We start from the raw sequence: 19538 nt of genomic DNA, 5'->3' as shown, positions 1-19538 counted from the left end.
TAATAATTAAAATAAAACAAAACAAAATAAATCACATTTCACATTTGATATAATACATATAATAAAATATTTCACAATTTTAAATATAAAAATTTATTGTTGTATACAAAAATAAAATATATATATATATATATATATATATATATAATATCGTTTTATATAGACTTCATTTTTTTTTTTTTTTTTTTTTTTTCCATATTATTCCTTATTATTATTTTAATAATTATATATATATATATGTATATATATATTTATGTTAACTCTCTTGTGTTTTATTAAAATTAAATAAATAAATATTTATATATATATCTACATAAATTTTATTTTATTTTTTTTTTTTTATTTTTTATTTTATTTTTTATTTTTGTTATCCCCTTTTTGTTGTATGAAATGGAAGAAGGAAAGTGGTCGTATATAATGGTGAGCGTTGTTTTTTACTTGTGTTATTTTTTTTATTTTTTAACTTATAGTTATGAAATAATATTTTTGTTTCAAACAAAAATTGATTATATTGTATTTTGTTTATTGCTCATCACGTCGTTATTTTCTATTTATTTTTGTTCTAAAGGATTAAAGTATATATGCACTTTTCTTATAGCAATTATATCCTTTATTGAAATTTATGAATATACAAATAATAGTCCAAAGAATTTATATGATGAAGAGTTCCTCAAATTATTTTTATTGGTAAGATTATTCTCAGCTGTTAATTTAGTTGTATTCTTACATCTACACATAAAAAATTTAAAAATTATAAAAAATGACAAATTAAATAATGACAAATTAAATATTGACAAAGCATCAACTGTTCAATCTGTAGCTGTATCAAAAAATACACACCCCGAAAAAAATAAAAATTATTATCATAATAATAATAACCCTTGCAATAACTATTATAACAACCAAGATAATTTCTTAAAATCCAATACAGTCACATCTACACATAATAATTTATTCAAACAAGATATACCTCAGATTCATCAACAGACAGGAGTTATAACATCTAAAACATTACCACCAGAAAACATATATGTTTTAAAACATGTATCTATACCAATCATTGAAAAAGAAATAATAAATAAACAAACGAACCTTCAAAATGTATACGAAATGCAAACAAATGATTCTTTTAATCACTATAAAATTAATCATTCATGTTCTAAAAATAATATAAATGAAAATAAAACAACAGAACATATACAAACACATAATACTAATCAGAATAATAATCCATACATGAATCATATTATTCAAAATAATCAAGTCCCAAGTTACACATATGAACATCCAACTGTTCTTCAATATTATACACCAAATTTTCAAACACATAACATGGGAAGTAATATCCAATAAAATATGAAATCTTTTAATTTGTCAAAAAAAAAAATATATATATATATAAATATACATATATATAAATATACATATATAAAAATATACATATATAAAAATATACATATATATATATATATTTATATATATATTTTTTTTTTTGAGGAGGAATAAAATTCCAGATGTAAAAATATATAGACATTTTGTTCCTCTAACAAATGTATTTATCCTCATATAAATTTTATTTTACCAATAATATTTATTTTTACAAAGAATTAAATATATACTTTAAAAGCAAAAGATATGATGCTTATGAATTTATATTTAGACTATATATAGCCTTTACCATAAAATATTAATAAATAAATATATATATATAATATATATATAAAAATACACACACACATATACATATATATATATATTATTATTATATATATTAATTTTTGTCTTGATATATAAAAAAAAAAAAAATACATATTATGAAGTATACAATTTTATAAAATTAAAATTTTTTTTAAAACTTCCAAAAAATAAATAATTATAATTGTACATATATATATATATATATATATATATTTATTTATTTAATATATATATATATTTTTTTTTTTTTAATTATTTTCTTGAAATGCTAAAAAGTTCCCATTTTTTTGGTTATGCTTTTCCAAGACTATAGAGAAAAAAGGAACATAAAAAATATGAATCTCAATATATATATAAATGAATCTAAAAATATTTATGTACCTTCTCCTTTTTCTTTTAATCTCTTTTCTTTTATCTCGTATTTTTTTTTTATTTCCTCATGCTGATCTTTATATAGTACAGTGTTCTCATTATATATAGAATCCACTCCTATTGACAAAATAAATAAATAAATAAATAAATATATACGGAATATTATAAATATATATAAATATATCTTTGTTTTTGTAGTTTAATATATATATATCCATATACATCTCTTTACACACATATAAATATGTCTTTTCATTTTATTTTTTTTTTATGTCAAAACCTACGATTCCTCTAGGATAATGTGATTTAATTGCCTTTGCAAGCTTAACGTCTTTTTTTATATCATGAGTTAATTTTATGCTCTTCATAAAAAAAATATATATATATATATATATATATATATATGAACATGTTAATATATCCATATATATACTAGTCTAAAATATTTATTTATTATTTGTGCTTACCTCCAAATATTTTTCCTGCATTTGCTCATATTCCAATCTTCTTTCATTAGGTCTCTTAAAAAAAAAAAAAAAAAAAAAAAAAAACAGAAATATATACAATACATATATATATATATATATATATATATATAATATTGTCAAATATGTAAATATTTTATATAAAGAATATACTATAAATTTTGTTTTATATACCATCAATCTTTCAGTCTTCAACCACTTCATATAATTATCTTTCAACTCATCCCTCTAAAATATATATATATATATATATCATTTTAATTTATCTCATGAAACCTAATAAATATATTTATTGTTACATACCCTTTCTATTTTTGATATAGGATTTGTTATACGAACGGTTCCTATTTTCTTTTCTATATTAAAAAAAAAGAAATATAAAATGCATAAAAATTATTACTCTTGTTATATTACAAACATATATATTTGTAAATATAAGTAGGAATTAACAATATATATATATATATATATATTTATTTATATATTTTTCTTATGTTTTACCGTTTTCTATTAAATCCGTAAATATAGGAGGTATATATTTTTTATATTTATTTATTTATTTTTCTTATGTTTTACCGTTTTCTATTAAATCTGTAAATATAGGAGGTTCGTCATTTTCATCCAATCTCTTCAAATAAAAAAAAAAAATATATATATATTTATACATATATATATATATTTTTATATATACAAATTTACATCTCCATATTAATATTTATCCAATGTATATATCCACATGAAGAAAGAGTTTGCTCCTCCCTAACCGCATAGTCAGTTTTATTTCTATCGACAGACTTAAAAACAAAATCTCCTTCCTTTATATTTTTTTCAGAATGTCTTTCTCTTTTTTCTTCTTTTAAGTCGCAATAATATTCATCAATCAATAAGTCCTTATCATAAAAATTATGAGAGAAAAAAAAAAAAAAAAAAACATATACAAATGTATAGATAAATAAGTGTATACATATACATACATACACATACACACACATATATATATATATTAGTAATATACATAATTTGTAGAGTGTTTTTATTCTTTTTTTTTTTATTTATTTTTACAAATTTCTGGTGTGTAGACAAGTTATCTTTTCCCTTGTGTAAGGAAAAAATTCCGTTCTTTTCTTTCTCATTCATTATTATTACATTCACATATATATATATATATATATATATATATATATATATATATATATATATTTATTTATTTATATTGTTGGTTTTTTCTATGTTTTATTATATTAAAGAATTAATATACATATATATATATATATACATTTTTATGTTAACCTATTATGTGGCTTAGTATTCAGTTTTATGAACATATATGAGAAAAGCAAAATAAAATTAAAACAAATAAAAATAAATAAATACAATACAATATAATATAATATAATATAATAGACAAGAAAAAAATAATAATGATAAAATGTTTTTTTATTTAATACGCATATTAATTAGAAATTCTCTCTCATATAATTTTCTTCTCGATACATTCTTAAAATAATTTGAAAAAATAACAAAATGATTGGGCTTAAAGGGGGAAAAAAAAAAATGAAATATATATATAAATAAATAAATAAATATATATATATATATATATATATAATTTTATTTTTAAAAGAAATACTTGTTTAATTAAAACACATGGAGAAAAATATTTCTTCAAAAAGTTTTGCAGTTTATAAGAAGGATTATCATAACTATAACAAAATATATTATTAATAAAAATGGAGGTGTAAGAAAATTTATATTTTCATTTTTCGTTTCTTTTTAAAGTTACCATAAACAAAAAGGAGAAATGTCGTTGTCTTTTAACATGAAATTAAAAATTTTCTTAAGAGAAGAAAAAAAAAAAAAAAAAAAAAAATATGGTCATCATAATATAAATAAATACATATATATATATATATATATATATATATATATATATATTTTTTTTTTTTTTTTTTTTTTTTTTTTTTTTTTTTTTTTGTTATTCTCAAATTTATATCTTACTATTCCCAGGCCTCTTTTTTGAAATTTCTCCAATATATAAAAATCTATAGAGAAATAAGATAATATAATATTAACGAATATAATTTATTTTAAAAAAAAAAAAGGGAAACGTTGAAACTTTCATTTTTTTATTTTTAACCTAACACACATGTACACTTTCCATAATGTAATTTAATTTTATCATATAAATAAAGATTCTTCTGACCTATCTGCTTATCAGATGAAAAAATATATATATATATATATATATATATATATTATTTATAATAATCAAATATTCATATAAAATATGATTTACATTTATTGTTACTTTTATGAATCCTATTAAACCGTCTTTGTGTAGTAAGCACTTAAAAAAAATGAAATACATACATAAATGAATAAATAAATATATATAAACAAACAAATAAATAATCATATATATATATATTTATATATATATTATATTCCTTTTTTTTATTAACATATATTGTATAATTTTCATTTATTATATTATTAATAGACGTTAAGGATCCATACAATTTTTGTTCCTTCAACAACAAAAATAAAAAATATATTCAATATATAAAACTTTCATTGATATATTTATAGATATATCTTATTTTTACATTTATTTATTTATTTATTTATTTTATTTTTCTTTTTTGTGGTCACCTTACTGGACAAGCAAGCTATTTCGTCAACTTGCTTTTGAAACATATTAACTGAAAAGAAAAAAAAAAAAATAAATAATATAATATATATATATATATATATATATATATATGTATATATTGTAAATTCATAAAAAAAAACATGTCTATATTATAATACATAAGACATAATTGTTGTTCTTGAGGTAAAGTAAATCTTCTCTTGTAAATTTCTTTATATCAATGTGGTTAAATATTTCCATAGGTGTATTATTTAAAAAACATAAAAGGTATTTAGTATAAATAAAAAAATGGAAGATATATATATATATATATATATTTATAACATTTTATTATATTTTTATGTTCTTGCTTATTTTATTTTTGTCTTTTAATCATAACAAAAAAATTATTACAAACATAAAAAAGAAAAGGTTATGTGTTTTAATTTTATGCACAACCTTTTGATATAATAAGAACAAAAGAATTAAAATAAAATAAAAATATATTTTAGAAAAATAGTTTAAACATTAATCATTTTATTAAATAAAATAATACACACATATATAAATATATATTTGTTCAAGCAGATTTTCATAGGTATTATATCAGAACTAGAGCATTTTATAATTTTTTTTTTTAAAGAAAAATATTATTAGTCCTTTTCAATAATATACACTTTTTTAAAATTCCTATATTTATCCTTAAGGCTTATATTTGTTCTTCATTACAAAAAGGGGAATAAATAAAAAATATATATATATATATATATATATTGATAAATTATTTATTTCATAATGACTTGTTCATATTTTTTATGAATTGTTCAGAATTTTATTTTTTGTTTCTTTTTTTTTTTTTTTTCCTTATAAATAAAAAACCTGTATTGAGGGAAATTATACGATTGGAGAATTTGTGACCATTTAGATAAACCATATGTCTGCAGCATAAAATAGAATAAATACATAATATATATATATATATATATATATATATTTATATTTATATATTAGTTTTTCTGAACATGATCAGATATTTTATACGTTGATTCCTTCAATGAGAAATTTTGTTTCTTCCTTTTCCCATTTAACCGGAGTTTTGTATTTTATCTATATCAAAAGAAGGGAAATGTTTTTTTATTATTTCCCTATTTTTTTTTTTTTTTTTTTCTTTTTTAAATACACCTTTTTCTTATTTATTTTGGCTTTCCCCTCTATATCCTTCGTGTCAATTAAAACAGGGGAAATACCTTCATCTACAAATATATATATATATATATATATGTATGAACGAATAAATATTATTCTTCATTTATATGTGTATGTATATGTACCTAATAAGATGGAACGTTTAATTTTTAACAGTTGAAGGTCTGTATAATGTTGTATTGAAAAATTATATACATATATTATATATATATATATATATATTTATTTAATTATTGCTAATAAAAAATAAACAGGACTATTCTTATAAAAACCATACCCATATGGAAATAGATGACTCGTCGTAAAATTTACAAATATTATATAATTTATTTTTGTCTTTATAAATTGTTAAAATAAAAATTCAAACATCAAATGTGTACTTGTACATGTCAATTATATTATCATATAATTAAAAAATATTGTAAATTTTTTATACAGTTTTTACAAAAAAGTATTTGAAATTCAATTTTTAAATAGGGCCAATCCACTTAATGGCTTAAATGGAATTATAAATATGGTAAAATATATATATATATATATAAACCCGAATTTGTATGTATATACGGGTCGTCAAAAAAAAAAAAAAAAAAAAAAAATATATATATATATATATATATATATAGAATAATTCCATGTTGTAAAAAATGAATATATTAGAGAATATATAATAAATGTAAACATTATTATCATATTAAATGTTCACTAGTAAAAATAATGGTCAGAAAAAAAAAAAAAAAAGAAACACACACACACACACACACACACATATATATATATATATATATATATATATTATATCCTTAAAGTAATCCTTGCCTCTTCAAATCATCATATGCCTTTATGTTCATGACGTTTCCCTTAGAATCTTCACACTCCACTTCTTGATCCGGCTTGAATATATTCATTTGTGTTTGTTTTTTTAATTTTTCATATAAATTTAATGCATCTTCAATTTTTGTAATTTCTTTAAAGTGTAAAGTATTAGGTATTTTTAGACATTTCATACCAAATGAATGTCTCCATTCATAAAAATGTTTTTCGAATGTAGCTCTTCCAAAATAAGAATAATTTCCACATATTTCACATTTATATTCTTTAGATAATCCATGTAATTTATATAACCAATATGGTATTGGTTTATTATCAAAACCTAATGGTAAATTCAATGGATTATAAATAGGTTTGTTATCATCATTATCATCTTCATTTTCTTCATCTATATCTTTTTGTTGTTCTTCATTATTTGATATATTAGAAATATCTGAAGAATCATCATCTGACATTGATATGGATAAATTAGTGTTTTGCAAATCATGTAAAAGATTATTTTGATTATTTAAATTATTGTTGTTATTATCCATTAAACTTAATAAATGATATTCTTTTTTTCTTTTTTTTTCATCTTCTAGTTCTTCTTCTTTAAATTTTTTTTTTTGAATTTCATCAATTGTATATGCTTGTTTTCTTTGGATATTCTGAATAGTTCGTTGTATTATTTTATTTAATATATTAGCATATAATTGTATTAAATATTCACAGCGTGCTAAATTCATATCTTGCTTTTCAATATCATTTTTTATTTCTTGTAACTGTTCTACTGTATATTTTTTATTTAAATATTTTTTTAAATCATTATCATAATTTTTACATTTTAAATAGCTTTGATATGTACCTTCTGAAGCATATAATTTATTATTAATATTACAATAAAAATTTAAATCATAGGTATATGTTTCCCAACCCTTAATTTCTTTATTATTAAATTTATTATAAAAATCATCTTCATATTCTTTATAAGTTATCTTACAATCTACTAACACATTGATTTTTTCAAAAAAAGATATCATATAATTTAATAAATTCTCTACATAATTTTTATATTCTTCATTTCTATATTTACAATATCTTGGAATATAAATAAAGCGTGTAAAATTATGTAGATATGTTACATAATCCATTTCTTTAAATTCATTTATATTTTCTTCACTTACATTGTTTTTATTATTTTTATTATTATTATTATTATTATCTGTTGATTTTTTTTTTTTTTTGTTATGTGAGCTAGCCATTTCTTTTTTTTTAAACATACTTATACGAAATTCTTTAATTTTTTTCATATTTATAAAATCATTATAAAATTTATTTAAATCTATATATTTTCCTTTTTTTTCTAATGCAGAAAAGGATTCTTTATATTTACTACATTTTAATGCTTCCAATTTATATAATTTCGAATTTTTTATTTCGATTTTTTTTATATTTGTCTTTTTATGATAATCTCTTATATATTTTACACGTTCATAATAATTTTTCCATACATCATTTTTATCTTCACCGGTTTTTCCTGAAAGAAAAAGCATTTCTTCTTTTTTTAATTTATCTTCATCGTTATAATATTCTAAAAGTAGATGAGATTTCTCTTGTATTTTATCAACTAAATAATTTATAGCATAATCATATAATATATTCTTCTTCTTCTTCTTTACTTTCTCATCTATCAATTCGGCAATTGCTTTTTCTATCACTTCGATTTCTTCGTGTAAGTATCTAATCTGTTCAATTAAGAACTGTGACATGGCAAAAATATAATACAAATAAATTAATATTTATATATATAAATACATATATTATATATATAAATACATATATTATATATATAAATACATATATTATATATATAAGAATTCTTTTTTTTTTTTTTTTTAACTTATATATATTTTATTATATTAAGTATATATATATATATATATATATATATTATATTTTTTTTTTTTTTTTTTTCATCGTATTGATATATTATATTCCATATATATAATATAATTTAATTATAACATATAATACAATACAGCTACATCATATTTATCAATATTCTCAAAAAAAATATTAACAATGAAAAAAATAAAAATATACTTCTTCTTATATATGTTAATTATTTTCTTTTTTCTTAAGTTTTATGTTATCAAGAAAAAAAAAAAAAAAAAAATTGAATAATAATATATATGGATAATTATATATTCAACATATGAACAAAGAGTTATATATATATATATTATAAATATATATATTATATTTTTCCCTAACAGAATTTTTGTCGTTTTGTAATATTTAATGTTTATAAATGGTATATGGGTTGTTTAAGTTGAATAAATAAAAAAAAAAATATATATAAATATATATATATATATATATATTATATATATTTATGTATGTATAATGATATTATTATATATATATATATTATTATATATATATTTTTAATGTATAAAGTAAAAAAAAAAAAAAAAAAATATAAAGAAAATTATAATATAAGAATAATAACTTCATTTATGATTGAATTGAATATATAAAAAAATATAATAACATTTTTATATATAATATATATATATATATATATATATATATATTTATTTATTTATTTATTATTTTTTTTTTGAATCCTACATGAATAAGTGCTCATCCATTTTTTTTTTTATTTTATCGAGTTGACTGAAAGACCTATTTAAATTTTTATTTATAATATTTAATATATATGAATCTTTTGAATTTTGATTTGCAGATATATGCTCAGTTTCTTTGATAATACCTTTATCATTATTACCTTTATGAATATCATAATTTTTATTGTTATTATCATCTTTATTTTTTCCACACATATTTGAATTAATATTGTTTCTTCTTTTTATTTTTTTAAGAAGGGCATTTTTTTTATTATCTGTAATATTTATTTCATGTTTTAATTTATTTATTTTTTGATCATTATTATCTATATTTTCATTTATTATATTCCAACTTTTTTTACAATTGAATTTGTCAAATGGTTGTTGTTGTATATATTTTTTATTTATTATTTTAGTACTTGCAGATAATTCATTTGTATTATTATTATTTGTTGGTGATATTATAATATGCTCATTTATTTTATTTTTTATTTTTCTATCATCTATCATATTATCATCATAAGAAGATATAGCATCCTCTATAAATTTCTTCTTATAGTTAATATCTTTCATGTGTTCACTAGTACTAATATTTATCATACCGTTCATATTATTATTATGAATATTATCTGTATCATCATTATTGTTCTTTTTATTTATATTACTATTAAAATTTATAGTATATATATTATTATCACGAGTTATATTATTACGACTATTACATAATACATTTGATGTCTTTTTTTTTTCTTGACACGATGATAATGTTGTTTGTTTCTTATTAAGATTTAAATTATTAAATGACGTAACATACTCACCTATTTGATTTTTTCTATTACACAATAAATTATTGGAATCTATTCCCTTATCTTTTTTATCTTTATTTATTACACATATATTCTTAAAACTTTCAACATATTCTTTTTTTAACACTTCACTTGTATCATAATTATTTTTGTCTTTTTCTTTCTTTTTAGTCACACTTATAATACTTCCATTTGATAACATACGATCATATTTATTAATATCTTTCTGTGAATCCCTTCCATTCTTTTTATCTTCTGTTGTTTTATTAGGCAATATTATTCTATTAATATTACTAAAAGGATTATAGCGTTCATCCAATGTATATATATTCTTGTCAAACTTTTGGTTTTTTTTTAATATATTATAATGATTCTTACTTTTATTCATGTTACTGTCACCATTATTATAATATTCAAATTGATTTACTTTCTCTTTTATACAACTACTTGTCAATTTTTTATCCTCTCCTTTTCTATTCAATCTTTTCTTTACAATTTCTTCATCATTTAATTTATCATCCATTTTGTTTTTTTTTTCGTCCATTTTGTTTTTTGATTCGTCTACTTTGTTTTTTGTTTCGTCCATTTTGTTTTTTTTTTCGTCTACTTTGTTTTTTGTTTCGTCCACTTTATTTTTTTTTTCGCCTACTTTATTTTTTTTTTCGTCTACTTTATTTTTTTTTTCGTCCACTTTATTTTTTTTATCGTCTACTTTATTTTTTTTCTCTTCCTCTATTCTATTCGGTTCTCCTTTAATCTTTGAAAAGAATAATTTAAAATTTTGTTCTCTTCTTCTTTTCTCCTTCTCGTCGATATCTTTCTTTTTAATATTAAACATATTCTTTAATTGATTGGATGCAATATTCAATCCATTAGTAGTATCACTCTTATCAGCATAAATCATATCATAATTTTTTTTTTCAATATCACATGTATGGTCATGTTTTTTTTCATTTTTTTGGCTAGTGTTCAGAATTTTTTTTTTAATTTTTTTTTCTAATGTATTTTGGCTAGCTATTATAGGATTGGAATAAAATGAATATAAATAGTCTTTTTTAACATTTTTTTCATTCCCATTATGATTAAAAGAATATTTATGGACAACACCATTTTTATAACTTTTAGAATTATTATTTATTAATGTTTTTTTTTGGTTCATATTTTTTGTATAAAGTTCACTTTTGTCCTTTTCTGTCTTTTGGTTGGTTTCTTCAACATTTTTTTTTTCTTTTCTATTTCTTAAATAACTTATGTTTGATAAAAAAGAAGAAGAAGGATATTCTTTAAAATCACCACTATTATGGTTATAATAATAATTATTATTATATGGATTGTATATATTTAGAGATAATAAAGATTTTCCAAAAATTGTATCATTTCTTTTATTTAACATTATATTTTCATTTATGGATTTATTATTTTTACCCCTTGTCATTAATGTATCATTTATATTTTTATTAATATTTTTATTTATTTTATCATTTATTTTATCATTTTTATTTTTGAGCTCCTCATTCTTCTTATACTTTATTATTATATTTCTTTTCTTTGTATAGTTGGGAATATACTCGGATGTATATCCATCAATATTTTTTATAATATTATTACATTTGTCTGAACTGTCCTCCCGCTTTTTTTTTTTTTTTTTCTCGTTGACATTTTTGTTACGTATAAAATATTCATCATCAAAAAGTTTCTTTTTATTATGAGATGTTGATATTGAGGATGATAATAAAGAAGATTCTGGTGATAACAAAGATACTGATCGTGAAGATAAGTATAATGACGATCCTATTTTATCATTAAAATTATAAGTGTCTTCATTTCTTTTTTTTTCTTTTTTTTTTATCTTAGACAAATATTCATTTTTATTATTTAGATTGTTATATAGATGTTCTTTCACATTAATTTTTTTATCTTTATCTTCTTTTTTATTTTCTTGATGATTATTCATCTTTTCCTTATTATATAAAATATTCATGGTTTTTAGACTATGCTTAACCTTTTGGATTTCAGTATGACTATCTATTAAAGCTTGTATAAAAAAATTATTTGAATCCTTTATATATTTCTTCATTTTTTTATTCTCTTCATATATTTTATACATTTTATTATTTTTTGTATATTCTATATAGTCAAAATAATTATTAATGCCGTTTGTGTATTTAAGCAAAATGTGTTCTAGTTTTTCAATCTTTATATCCTTTTCCATATTTATATTATATAATTTTAAAATGTAATCTATTACATTTTTTGGTAATTTTCTTAGATCATTTTCTTGTAATTTATTCAACATATTATCACAAAATTTGTGATGAGATGATAATTGTTCTTTATTCGTATTCATGTCCTCCTGCTCTTCCTTTTGAACATGGATTAGTTTATATATCATGTTTGTGTCATCATTGTGTTTCATTTTTTTCAGATGATCTATATTTTTCATATTTTTATAATAACAATTATCTTGTTCTTCATGATGATCATTTATTTGTTCTTCATGATGATCATTTATTTGTAAATTATCAAATACATTAACAAAATTTATATTTTTCAAAAATGAATTATTGACCTTTATATCATTCGATATATTAGAAAAGAAAAAAGGTAAATTGAAACATTCATTATTTATTTCTTTATTATTCTTTCTAATAGTATTGTTGTGTATATATTCCTTTGAATATTCCTTGTCAAATAATTTAAAACTAATATCATCATATATTGATTTTGAACAGCTGGTATAATAATTCTTTAAACATTGTTCTATACAGTTTTTAAGATTTAGATTTGAATAATTATTTTTCTGAAGAATATCTAAAATATATTTTAATTCTATATTTTTATGATTACTTATTATTGTTTTATTTTTTTTTTTTATATTATCTATATTATTAAATAAATGGTTGTTTTCTTCAATTTTTGAAAAACGATATTTGAAAAATATTTTACAAGTAGATATATTCAAACTATGATTATATAATATTTTAAATAACATATTAATTTTTTCCATATAACTTATATTATTACAAATTGTATGTGCAACTATTTTATTATCCATATAATATGCATAATCTTCTTTCTTATAATGTTCTATAAAATTAAAATCTTCATTCTTCTTATCAGATATATTTAAATGTACATATCCCTCTTTTTGTAGTTGATATAAATAATTTAAATGAAGAATAGTAAATCCTATATAATATAATTTCCCCTTCTTCTCAATTTTATCTTTCTCCTTACTATTATCATTATTATTTGACACGTTGTTTTTTTTCTTCATATAATTATATTTCTTTTTATAATTTATCTTACAATTTTCCTCGTTATTATAAATATTTTTATTTAATTTTTTATCTTTTTCATACTTTATATTTTTCTCATTTTTTGATGAAACATCATTGTTCTTTTGTTCTTCCTTTTTATTTTTCTCTTCCATTCCATAAAAACTCAGTCTATAAAACTATGAAAAAATAAAAATAAATAAATATATAAATAAATAAGAAATTAAAAAAAAATACACTAAGTGTGATATATATATATATATATATATATATACATTTATATTTATATTCATATTTATTTATTCATTTCTCGTTTGTGTAATTTTTCATTTCTCTACTAACCTTAGACGGACAGATGATTTCCCTTCCTTTATCAATTTTTGCCTCAAAAGAAAGTTCAAAAGATACGTCTGTAAAAATTATACTCTTCAATTCTTCAACCAATCTGTTAATATCATTATTTGATTTCCTATTCTTTGTATTTTCTTTATTTAATATTTTTAAAATATTATTTTCTTTATCTAGATCTATTAGATTTTTATGAAAAATAAATGAATGAACAATAGTACCAGAATTATTCATTACTAAACATTTTATATATTTATACTTAACAAAATATATATTTTTAAAATCTATATGTATCTTCATCTCTACATTTTTAGTTTCATTATGTTCTATAGGAATATATAAATCACTTTGTTGTTTCATATCTTCAACATGGAATATTTTTTCTTCTTCACTTTTATTTTTTTTATCCATATATGCATCTTTATTTAAATGATCCATATTTACATTATATATTATATTATCATCATATTTATCTTTTTTCAATCTTTTGACATCAAAATATTGTTTTTTTTCTTTTTTTGATATATCATCTTGTATATTACTTTTATATATAACACTAGAACTCATATTATTACTTTTGTTATAGGAAGAATGAGATGTATTTATATCCTTATCATTATTCCACAAATCATAAGTCATTATATTTTTTGTATTGAGATCTTTATCATTTTTTTTATCTAAATAATTTTTATGTTCCTTTTTATTTCCAATATTATATTCCATTTTGTCATTTAAAAAACAATTATTTATTTTTTCTATTTCTTCATTTACTTTTTGTTCATTCAAATAATTCAATTCGTCTTTATATTTTAAGAGCTCATTAAATAAAATTAAGTTATCTTTATATTTATTTGACTTTTCTTCGTTTCGTTCGATTTCTATTATATTTTCCTTTTTATTATATTCATCAAAATTTTTGGGATATTCTATATCATTACCATTATTATGCAGTATTCCATTTTGTTCAGAAAAAATATTATTATTATATGAATCACATGAATCATATGAATCATATGAATCATTTGAATTATCTTTATTTATTATGCTCTTTTCCAATTTCATGTCATCCATATGATCAGATTTATCCTGACAGTTTGCATTGATATAATTCATTTCATCCCTTTCTTTATCAAATATGCTTGATAAATGTAACTCACTATTATTAATATTATTACTTATATTACATGAATTCAAATATTGAATGGACAAATTATTATCCACTTCTTTAGTTTTATTATGTTCAGGATATTTTAATATATGAACATTTTTATCACACTCATTATTATCATGATTATGTTCTTCCTCTTTAATAATTTTAGAGGAAAAAATTTCTGTACTATCTATATGTGTCGAATTGCTTACCATATTTTTCATATTTTGTTTATATACATTTGGTGTCATTATATGATTGTTATTACTCATATTGTGAATATTGTGTATATTATCAATATTATTCTTTTTTTCATCCTTATCAAAAGAATAACTATATTTATCATTAATCAAGCACATATCTTTTTCTTTTCTCATATCATATTTTTTATCCATCCCTATTATGTTTTCATTTTGTAAAGAATTTATCATATCTATATCGTTTATAACAACACTATCTAACTCTTCTATTTTACATTCGTCTTCTTGTATCTCTTTAGAAATATTACTCATGTTAACAATTAAATTTTTATGTACACTCATTTTTTTTTCTTCATCAAAATTACCTGAATTATGGCTAGCCAGATCACCAATTTTAATATTTATTTTTTTTTCACCTGAACTGTTCATATTTTTTTCTTCATAATTGTTAATATTCATTGGATAGAATTTTTTTTTTTTTTTTTTTTTTTTTAATTCAGTTAATAATATTATTTAATTTTAAAATAATTAGAAAATGGATGAGACTGTTTGGTATTCTGTATATTAATTTTTTTCAAAATTTTTATGTTTTACTTTTGTTAATACATAAGAATTTATTTAATGAATATGTAAAAATATATGGGAATAAAAGAATAAATAGAACAAGTTTGTTTATGACATGCGAAAAGAGAGTTGTTCGCAAAACAATTAAAGGACAAAATAAAGAAGAATGAATAAATAAATAAATAAATAAATATATATATATATATATATATATATATATATTAGGTATATTTTTATGTGTTTATTTAAACAAGCTAATGAAAAGAATGCAAATAATCAAACAGAACCAAGTAAAATAACAAATTTGTAATTTAAACAAAAATATGTAAATAAAACAAAATGGTCACACATATATATATATATATATATATTATCTTCACAATACATTCCCAAAACAAGAAGGAATATGATTTATTATATATATATATATATATATATAAAATAAATAAGGAATATACAAATAATATAAGAAATATATTTCTAAAAATATTTATGTATTTTCAATTTATAAATTATAAATAATTAAAAATACAAACCATTTTGATATGTACATATTATGAATAAAAATACATTTTTATATGTTGGAACTCATTACAAAGTGTACAAATAAAATAAATGGTTTTTTCTTGCAAACATATTGTCCATTAATTTTTATTTTTTTTTTACCGATCCATCCTTATTAATAGTTATATTTTTAATATAGTTGTCTTTTTAAAAAAATTTAAAATAAAAAATAAATAAATAAATAAATATATATATATATATATATATATATATATATATTATACACAATTTTGTGTATATTTTCTTATATTTCTCCGTATTTTTTTTTTTTTTTTTTTTTTTATTTAAAAAATGTACGATATTTAATATATGCTAAAAATATGTTTTAAAAGGCGAATTTATTATATTTACATTATATTATTTAATTTTAATTTTTTTTTTTTATTTATTTTACTTATTATTTTATTTTTTATTTTTTTTGTCTAAGTTGTAAAATAACATGTGTATGAAACTAAAATAATTATGAGTTGTTAGACCTTGAAAATTTTATGAATTATTCTTTAAAAAAAAAAAATGTGAGATATTATAATTTTTTTATATGTTAGGGAATTATAAAATTATATAGCACATATGTATATATAAAAAAATATATAACATATATGCATACATAACAGCATACATACATATATATATATATATATATATATATATATATATATATATATGTGTTGAATAAAAATCTTGTAATATATAATATTATTATTTTTGTTTTTCTGGTAGAATATTATATTTATAAGATGAGAATAAATGACAAGGACGAGATTGTGAACATTCTGTTTACAGTATTTTTAATATTGTTACAACAATTATCTCTATTATTTATAATATTGAATAGTATAAAAAATTATATGTATTTAATATTTTTGTTTGTTGACATATGTTTATGTTTATATATAATTTGTAGTCTTTATGATAATAAGAATGCAGGTGTGAAAATATCCAACCAATGGATGATATATATGATAACCTTAACTATGAAGATGACAAGTTTTTGTTTTTTTATAAAAGATAAAATAGATACAAATAATAAGGACAGTATTTTTTTAATATATTTTAGTAATGATATATTAGCATATAACTTAATATATATAACGCCTTTTATATATTTATTATTTTCTTTAAGAAGTAGAAATATTTTAGAAAACATATTAAATAATAAAATAATAATTGAGAATATATTAAGTATTGATGTAAATATAATTAATTTATTTGATTTGATAGATATAATATTTATGTATTCACATTTAACTAGTATATATAAAATATTAACAGATAATGATGTATATAAATTAAAAAAAACATTTATTATGTTAATAATTGTATTAGTATCTTTAATATTGTTTGGTTTTTATTTTCCTATATATACTAATATTGAAAAATCTTATTCATATAATGAAAGAAAAAATTTAAGTTTTATTCAAGATGAGAAAGTAGATAAGGCATACAATAAAAATAAAAAAAATAATAATAAGGATTATAATGTCTATAGTAGTGAAGATAATAATAAATCCGACGATTATAACAATAGCGATTATAATAATAATAATAATAATAATAATGAATTAAATGATGATGTTAATCAATATATGAAAGAAAATATGGTAATTCCTAAAAATAAAATGTCTATACAATTAAAAGGAAAGAATACGAATAATAAAAAACATTTCTCATTATCAAATAATAATATATTTGAAAATAATAAAAAACAATATAATTATTATCATAATGATAATTTGGATAATAATAGGAATAGCATAATAGAAAGTAATGTATCATCTATTACATCTTTAAATTCGAAAGAATCTACATATGTTTCTTCTTATAAATCCAAACAATTATTAAAAAAAAATTATTCATCATCTATATCGTCATCATTTCATTCTGCCTCATCAAATGAAGCTTCTTCTTCAACGTATTTACCATCACTCTCTTCAATAAATTCAAGAACGAAAAAAAATAAATCCAATAAATTATATCAAAGTAGATATAAGGATGTATATACTGATGTTTATATAACAGCCAAGTTTCACTTCATCGTTGGTTTCTTTTTAATAGACACTCCATTTTTGATATACAGGTAATAATAAAAAAAAAATATATATATATATATATATATATTAAAAAATATTTATGTCTATATTTATATACATATATATATATATATATATATTAAAAAAATACTTATGCCTATACTTATATATATTTCCTTATTTTTTTTGTTTGCCCCTTTCTATTTCAGACTCCTTTTTTGTATTAGATACAAAGTGATGCTTACCCTTATAGTAAAAAATATTTTGTTCCTTCTCTTTCGATCATACAAACTAAACGAATACAGACTGATAGAAAAAGAAAAGCACAAGAAGAAAAAGAGTAAATTCGATTTTCATTTTTATAATATATTTAAATATGACAGTGAAACCAATGCTTATGGAAATGATAGAAATTTGGAAATCGACAGAGAAGCATCAGCAAATATCCTACAAAGGGTTGATCATAATAATAATGCTTTAGAACATAATAGTTTATATGAAGAAAAAAAAAAAAAAAAAGAAAAAAAAAGAAGAAATAAATTATACAATGAAAGATCTATTTCAAGATTAAACAAAAAATATTTAAACGGATATATTAAAAGTAGGAATAGTTTAGAATTTAATTTAAAAAAAAGTAAAGAAAGAAATAATAATATTTTAAAAAAAATGAAAAAGAAAAAGAAGAAAAAAAAAAAAAATCAAGTATTAGAAATATTCAAGGAAGAATTCAAAAAAAATTCTTTAAAGGAATTTTATGAAAAAATAACA

General features: G+C 18.4%; 7 protein-coding genes across 7 annotated transcripts in view; 2 read left to right on the top strand and 5 right to left on the bottom strand.

The window, feature by feature from the left end:
• Positions 1-390: 390 nt before the first annotated feature.
• Positions 391-1353, top strand: PGSY75_0925100 (hypothetical protein; the record flags this gene model as incomplete). Its single annotated transcript, XM_018785658.1, has 1 exon — positions 391-1353. The coding sequence occupies one exon, from the start codon at positions 391-393 to the stop codon at positions 1351-1353; it is 963 nt and encodes a 320-aa protein (XP_018641999.1).
• A 593-nt stretch (positions 1354-1946) lies between these two features.
• On the bottom strand, positions 1947-3692 carry PGSY75_0925000 (hypothetical protein; the record flags this gene model as incomplete). The annotated part of the gene is made up of 9 exons (XM_018785657.1): positions 1947-2005; positions 2080-2187; positions 2351-2432; positions 2538-2591; positions 2730-2783; positions 2859-2911; positions 3132-3183; positions 3320-3445; positions 3618-3692. The coding sequence occupies 9 exons, from the start codon at positions 3690-3692 to the stop codon at positions 1947-1949; spliced, it is 663 nt and encodes a 220-aa protein (XP_018641998.1).
• A 300-nt stretch (positions 3693-3992) lies between these two features.
• PGSY75_0924900 (putative alpha-tubulin N-acetyltransferase) lies at positions 3993-5448 on the bottom strand (the record flags this gene model as incomplete). Its single annotated transcript, XM_018785656.1, has 9 exons — positions 3993-4088; positions 4186-4258; positions 4339-4391; positions 4554-4597; positions 4693-4762; positions 4864-4902; positions 5018-5083; positions 5208-5257; positions 5367-5448. The coding sequence occupies 9 exons, from the start codon at positions 5446-5448 to the stop codon at positions 3993-3995; spliced, it is 573 nt and encodes a 190-aa protein (XP_018641997.1).
• A 563-nt stretch (positions 5449-6011) lies between these two features.
• PGSY75_0924800 (putative telomeric repeat binding factor 1) lies at positions 6012-6674 on the bottom strand (the record flags this gene model as incomplete). The annotated part of the gene is made up of 5 exons (XM_018785655.1): positions 6012-6125; positions 6229-6294; positions 6370-6440; positions 6519-6557; positions 6671-6674. 5 exons carry the CDS (start codon positions 6672-6674, stop codon positions 6012-6014), a joined length of 294 nt encoding a protein of 97 aa, XP_018641996.1.
• A 519-nt stretch (positions 6675-7193) lies between these two features.
• On the bottom strand, positions 7194-8969 carry PGSY75_0924700 (putative splicing factor 3A subunit 3; the record flags this gene model as incomplete). Its single annotated transcript, XM_018785654.1, has 1 exon — positions 7194-8969. One exon carries the CDS (start codon positions 8967-8969, stop codon positions 7194-7196), a length of 1776 nt encoding a protein of 591 aa, XP_018641995.1.
• An 861-nt stretch (positions 8970-9830) lies between these two features.
• Positions 9831-16071, bottom strand: PGSY75_0924600 (hypothetical protein; the record flags this gene model as incomplete). Its single annotated transcript, XM_018785653.1, has 2 exons — positions 9831-14093; positions 14257-16071. 2 exons carry the CDS (start codon positions 16069-16071, stop codon positions 9831-9833), a joined length of 6078 nt encoding a protein of 2025 aa, XP_018641994.1.
• A 1406-nt stretch (positions 16072-17477) lies between these two features.
• Positions 17478-19538, top strand: part of PGSY75_0924500 (putative membrane protein) — a gene marked incomplete at both ends in the record, with an annotated part of 4278 nt that continues 2217 nt past the window's right edge. Inside the window, 2 exons of the mRNA XM_018785652.1 lie at positions 17478-18817; positions 18980-19538. The exon at positions 18980-19538 is cut by the window's right edge and continues 1453 nt beyond it. Of these exons, the coding sequence (XP_018641993.1) occupies positions 17478-18817; positions 18980-19538 (1899 nt within the window). The remainder of the gene's footprint in view (positions 18818-18979) is intronic.

Source organism: Plasmodium gaboni, chromosome 9, assembly GCF_001602025.1.
Source record: "Plasmodium gaboni strain SY75 chromosome 9, whole genome shotgun sequence".
Taxonomy (NCBI): domain Eukaryota; phylum Apicomplexa; class Aconoidasida; order Haemosporida; family Plasmodiidae; genus Plasmodium; species Plasmodium gaboni.
This window is presented reverse-complemented; position numbering and strand designations above follow the sequence as displayed.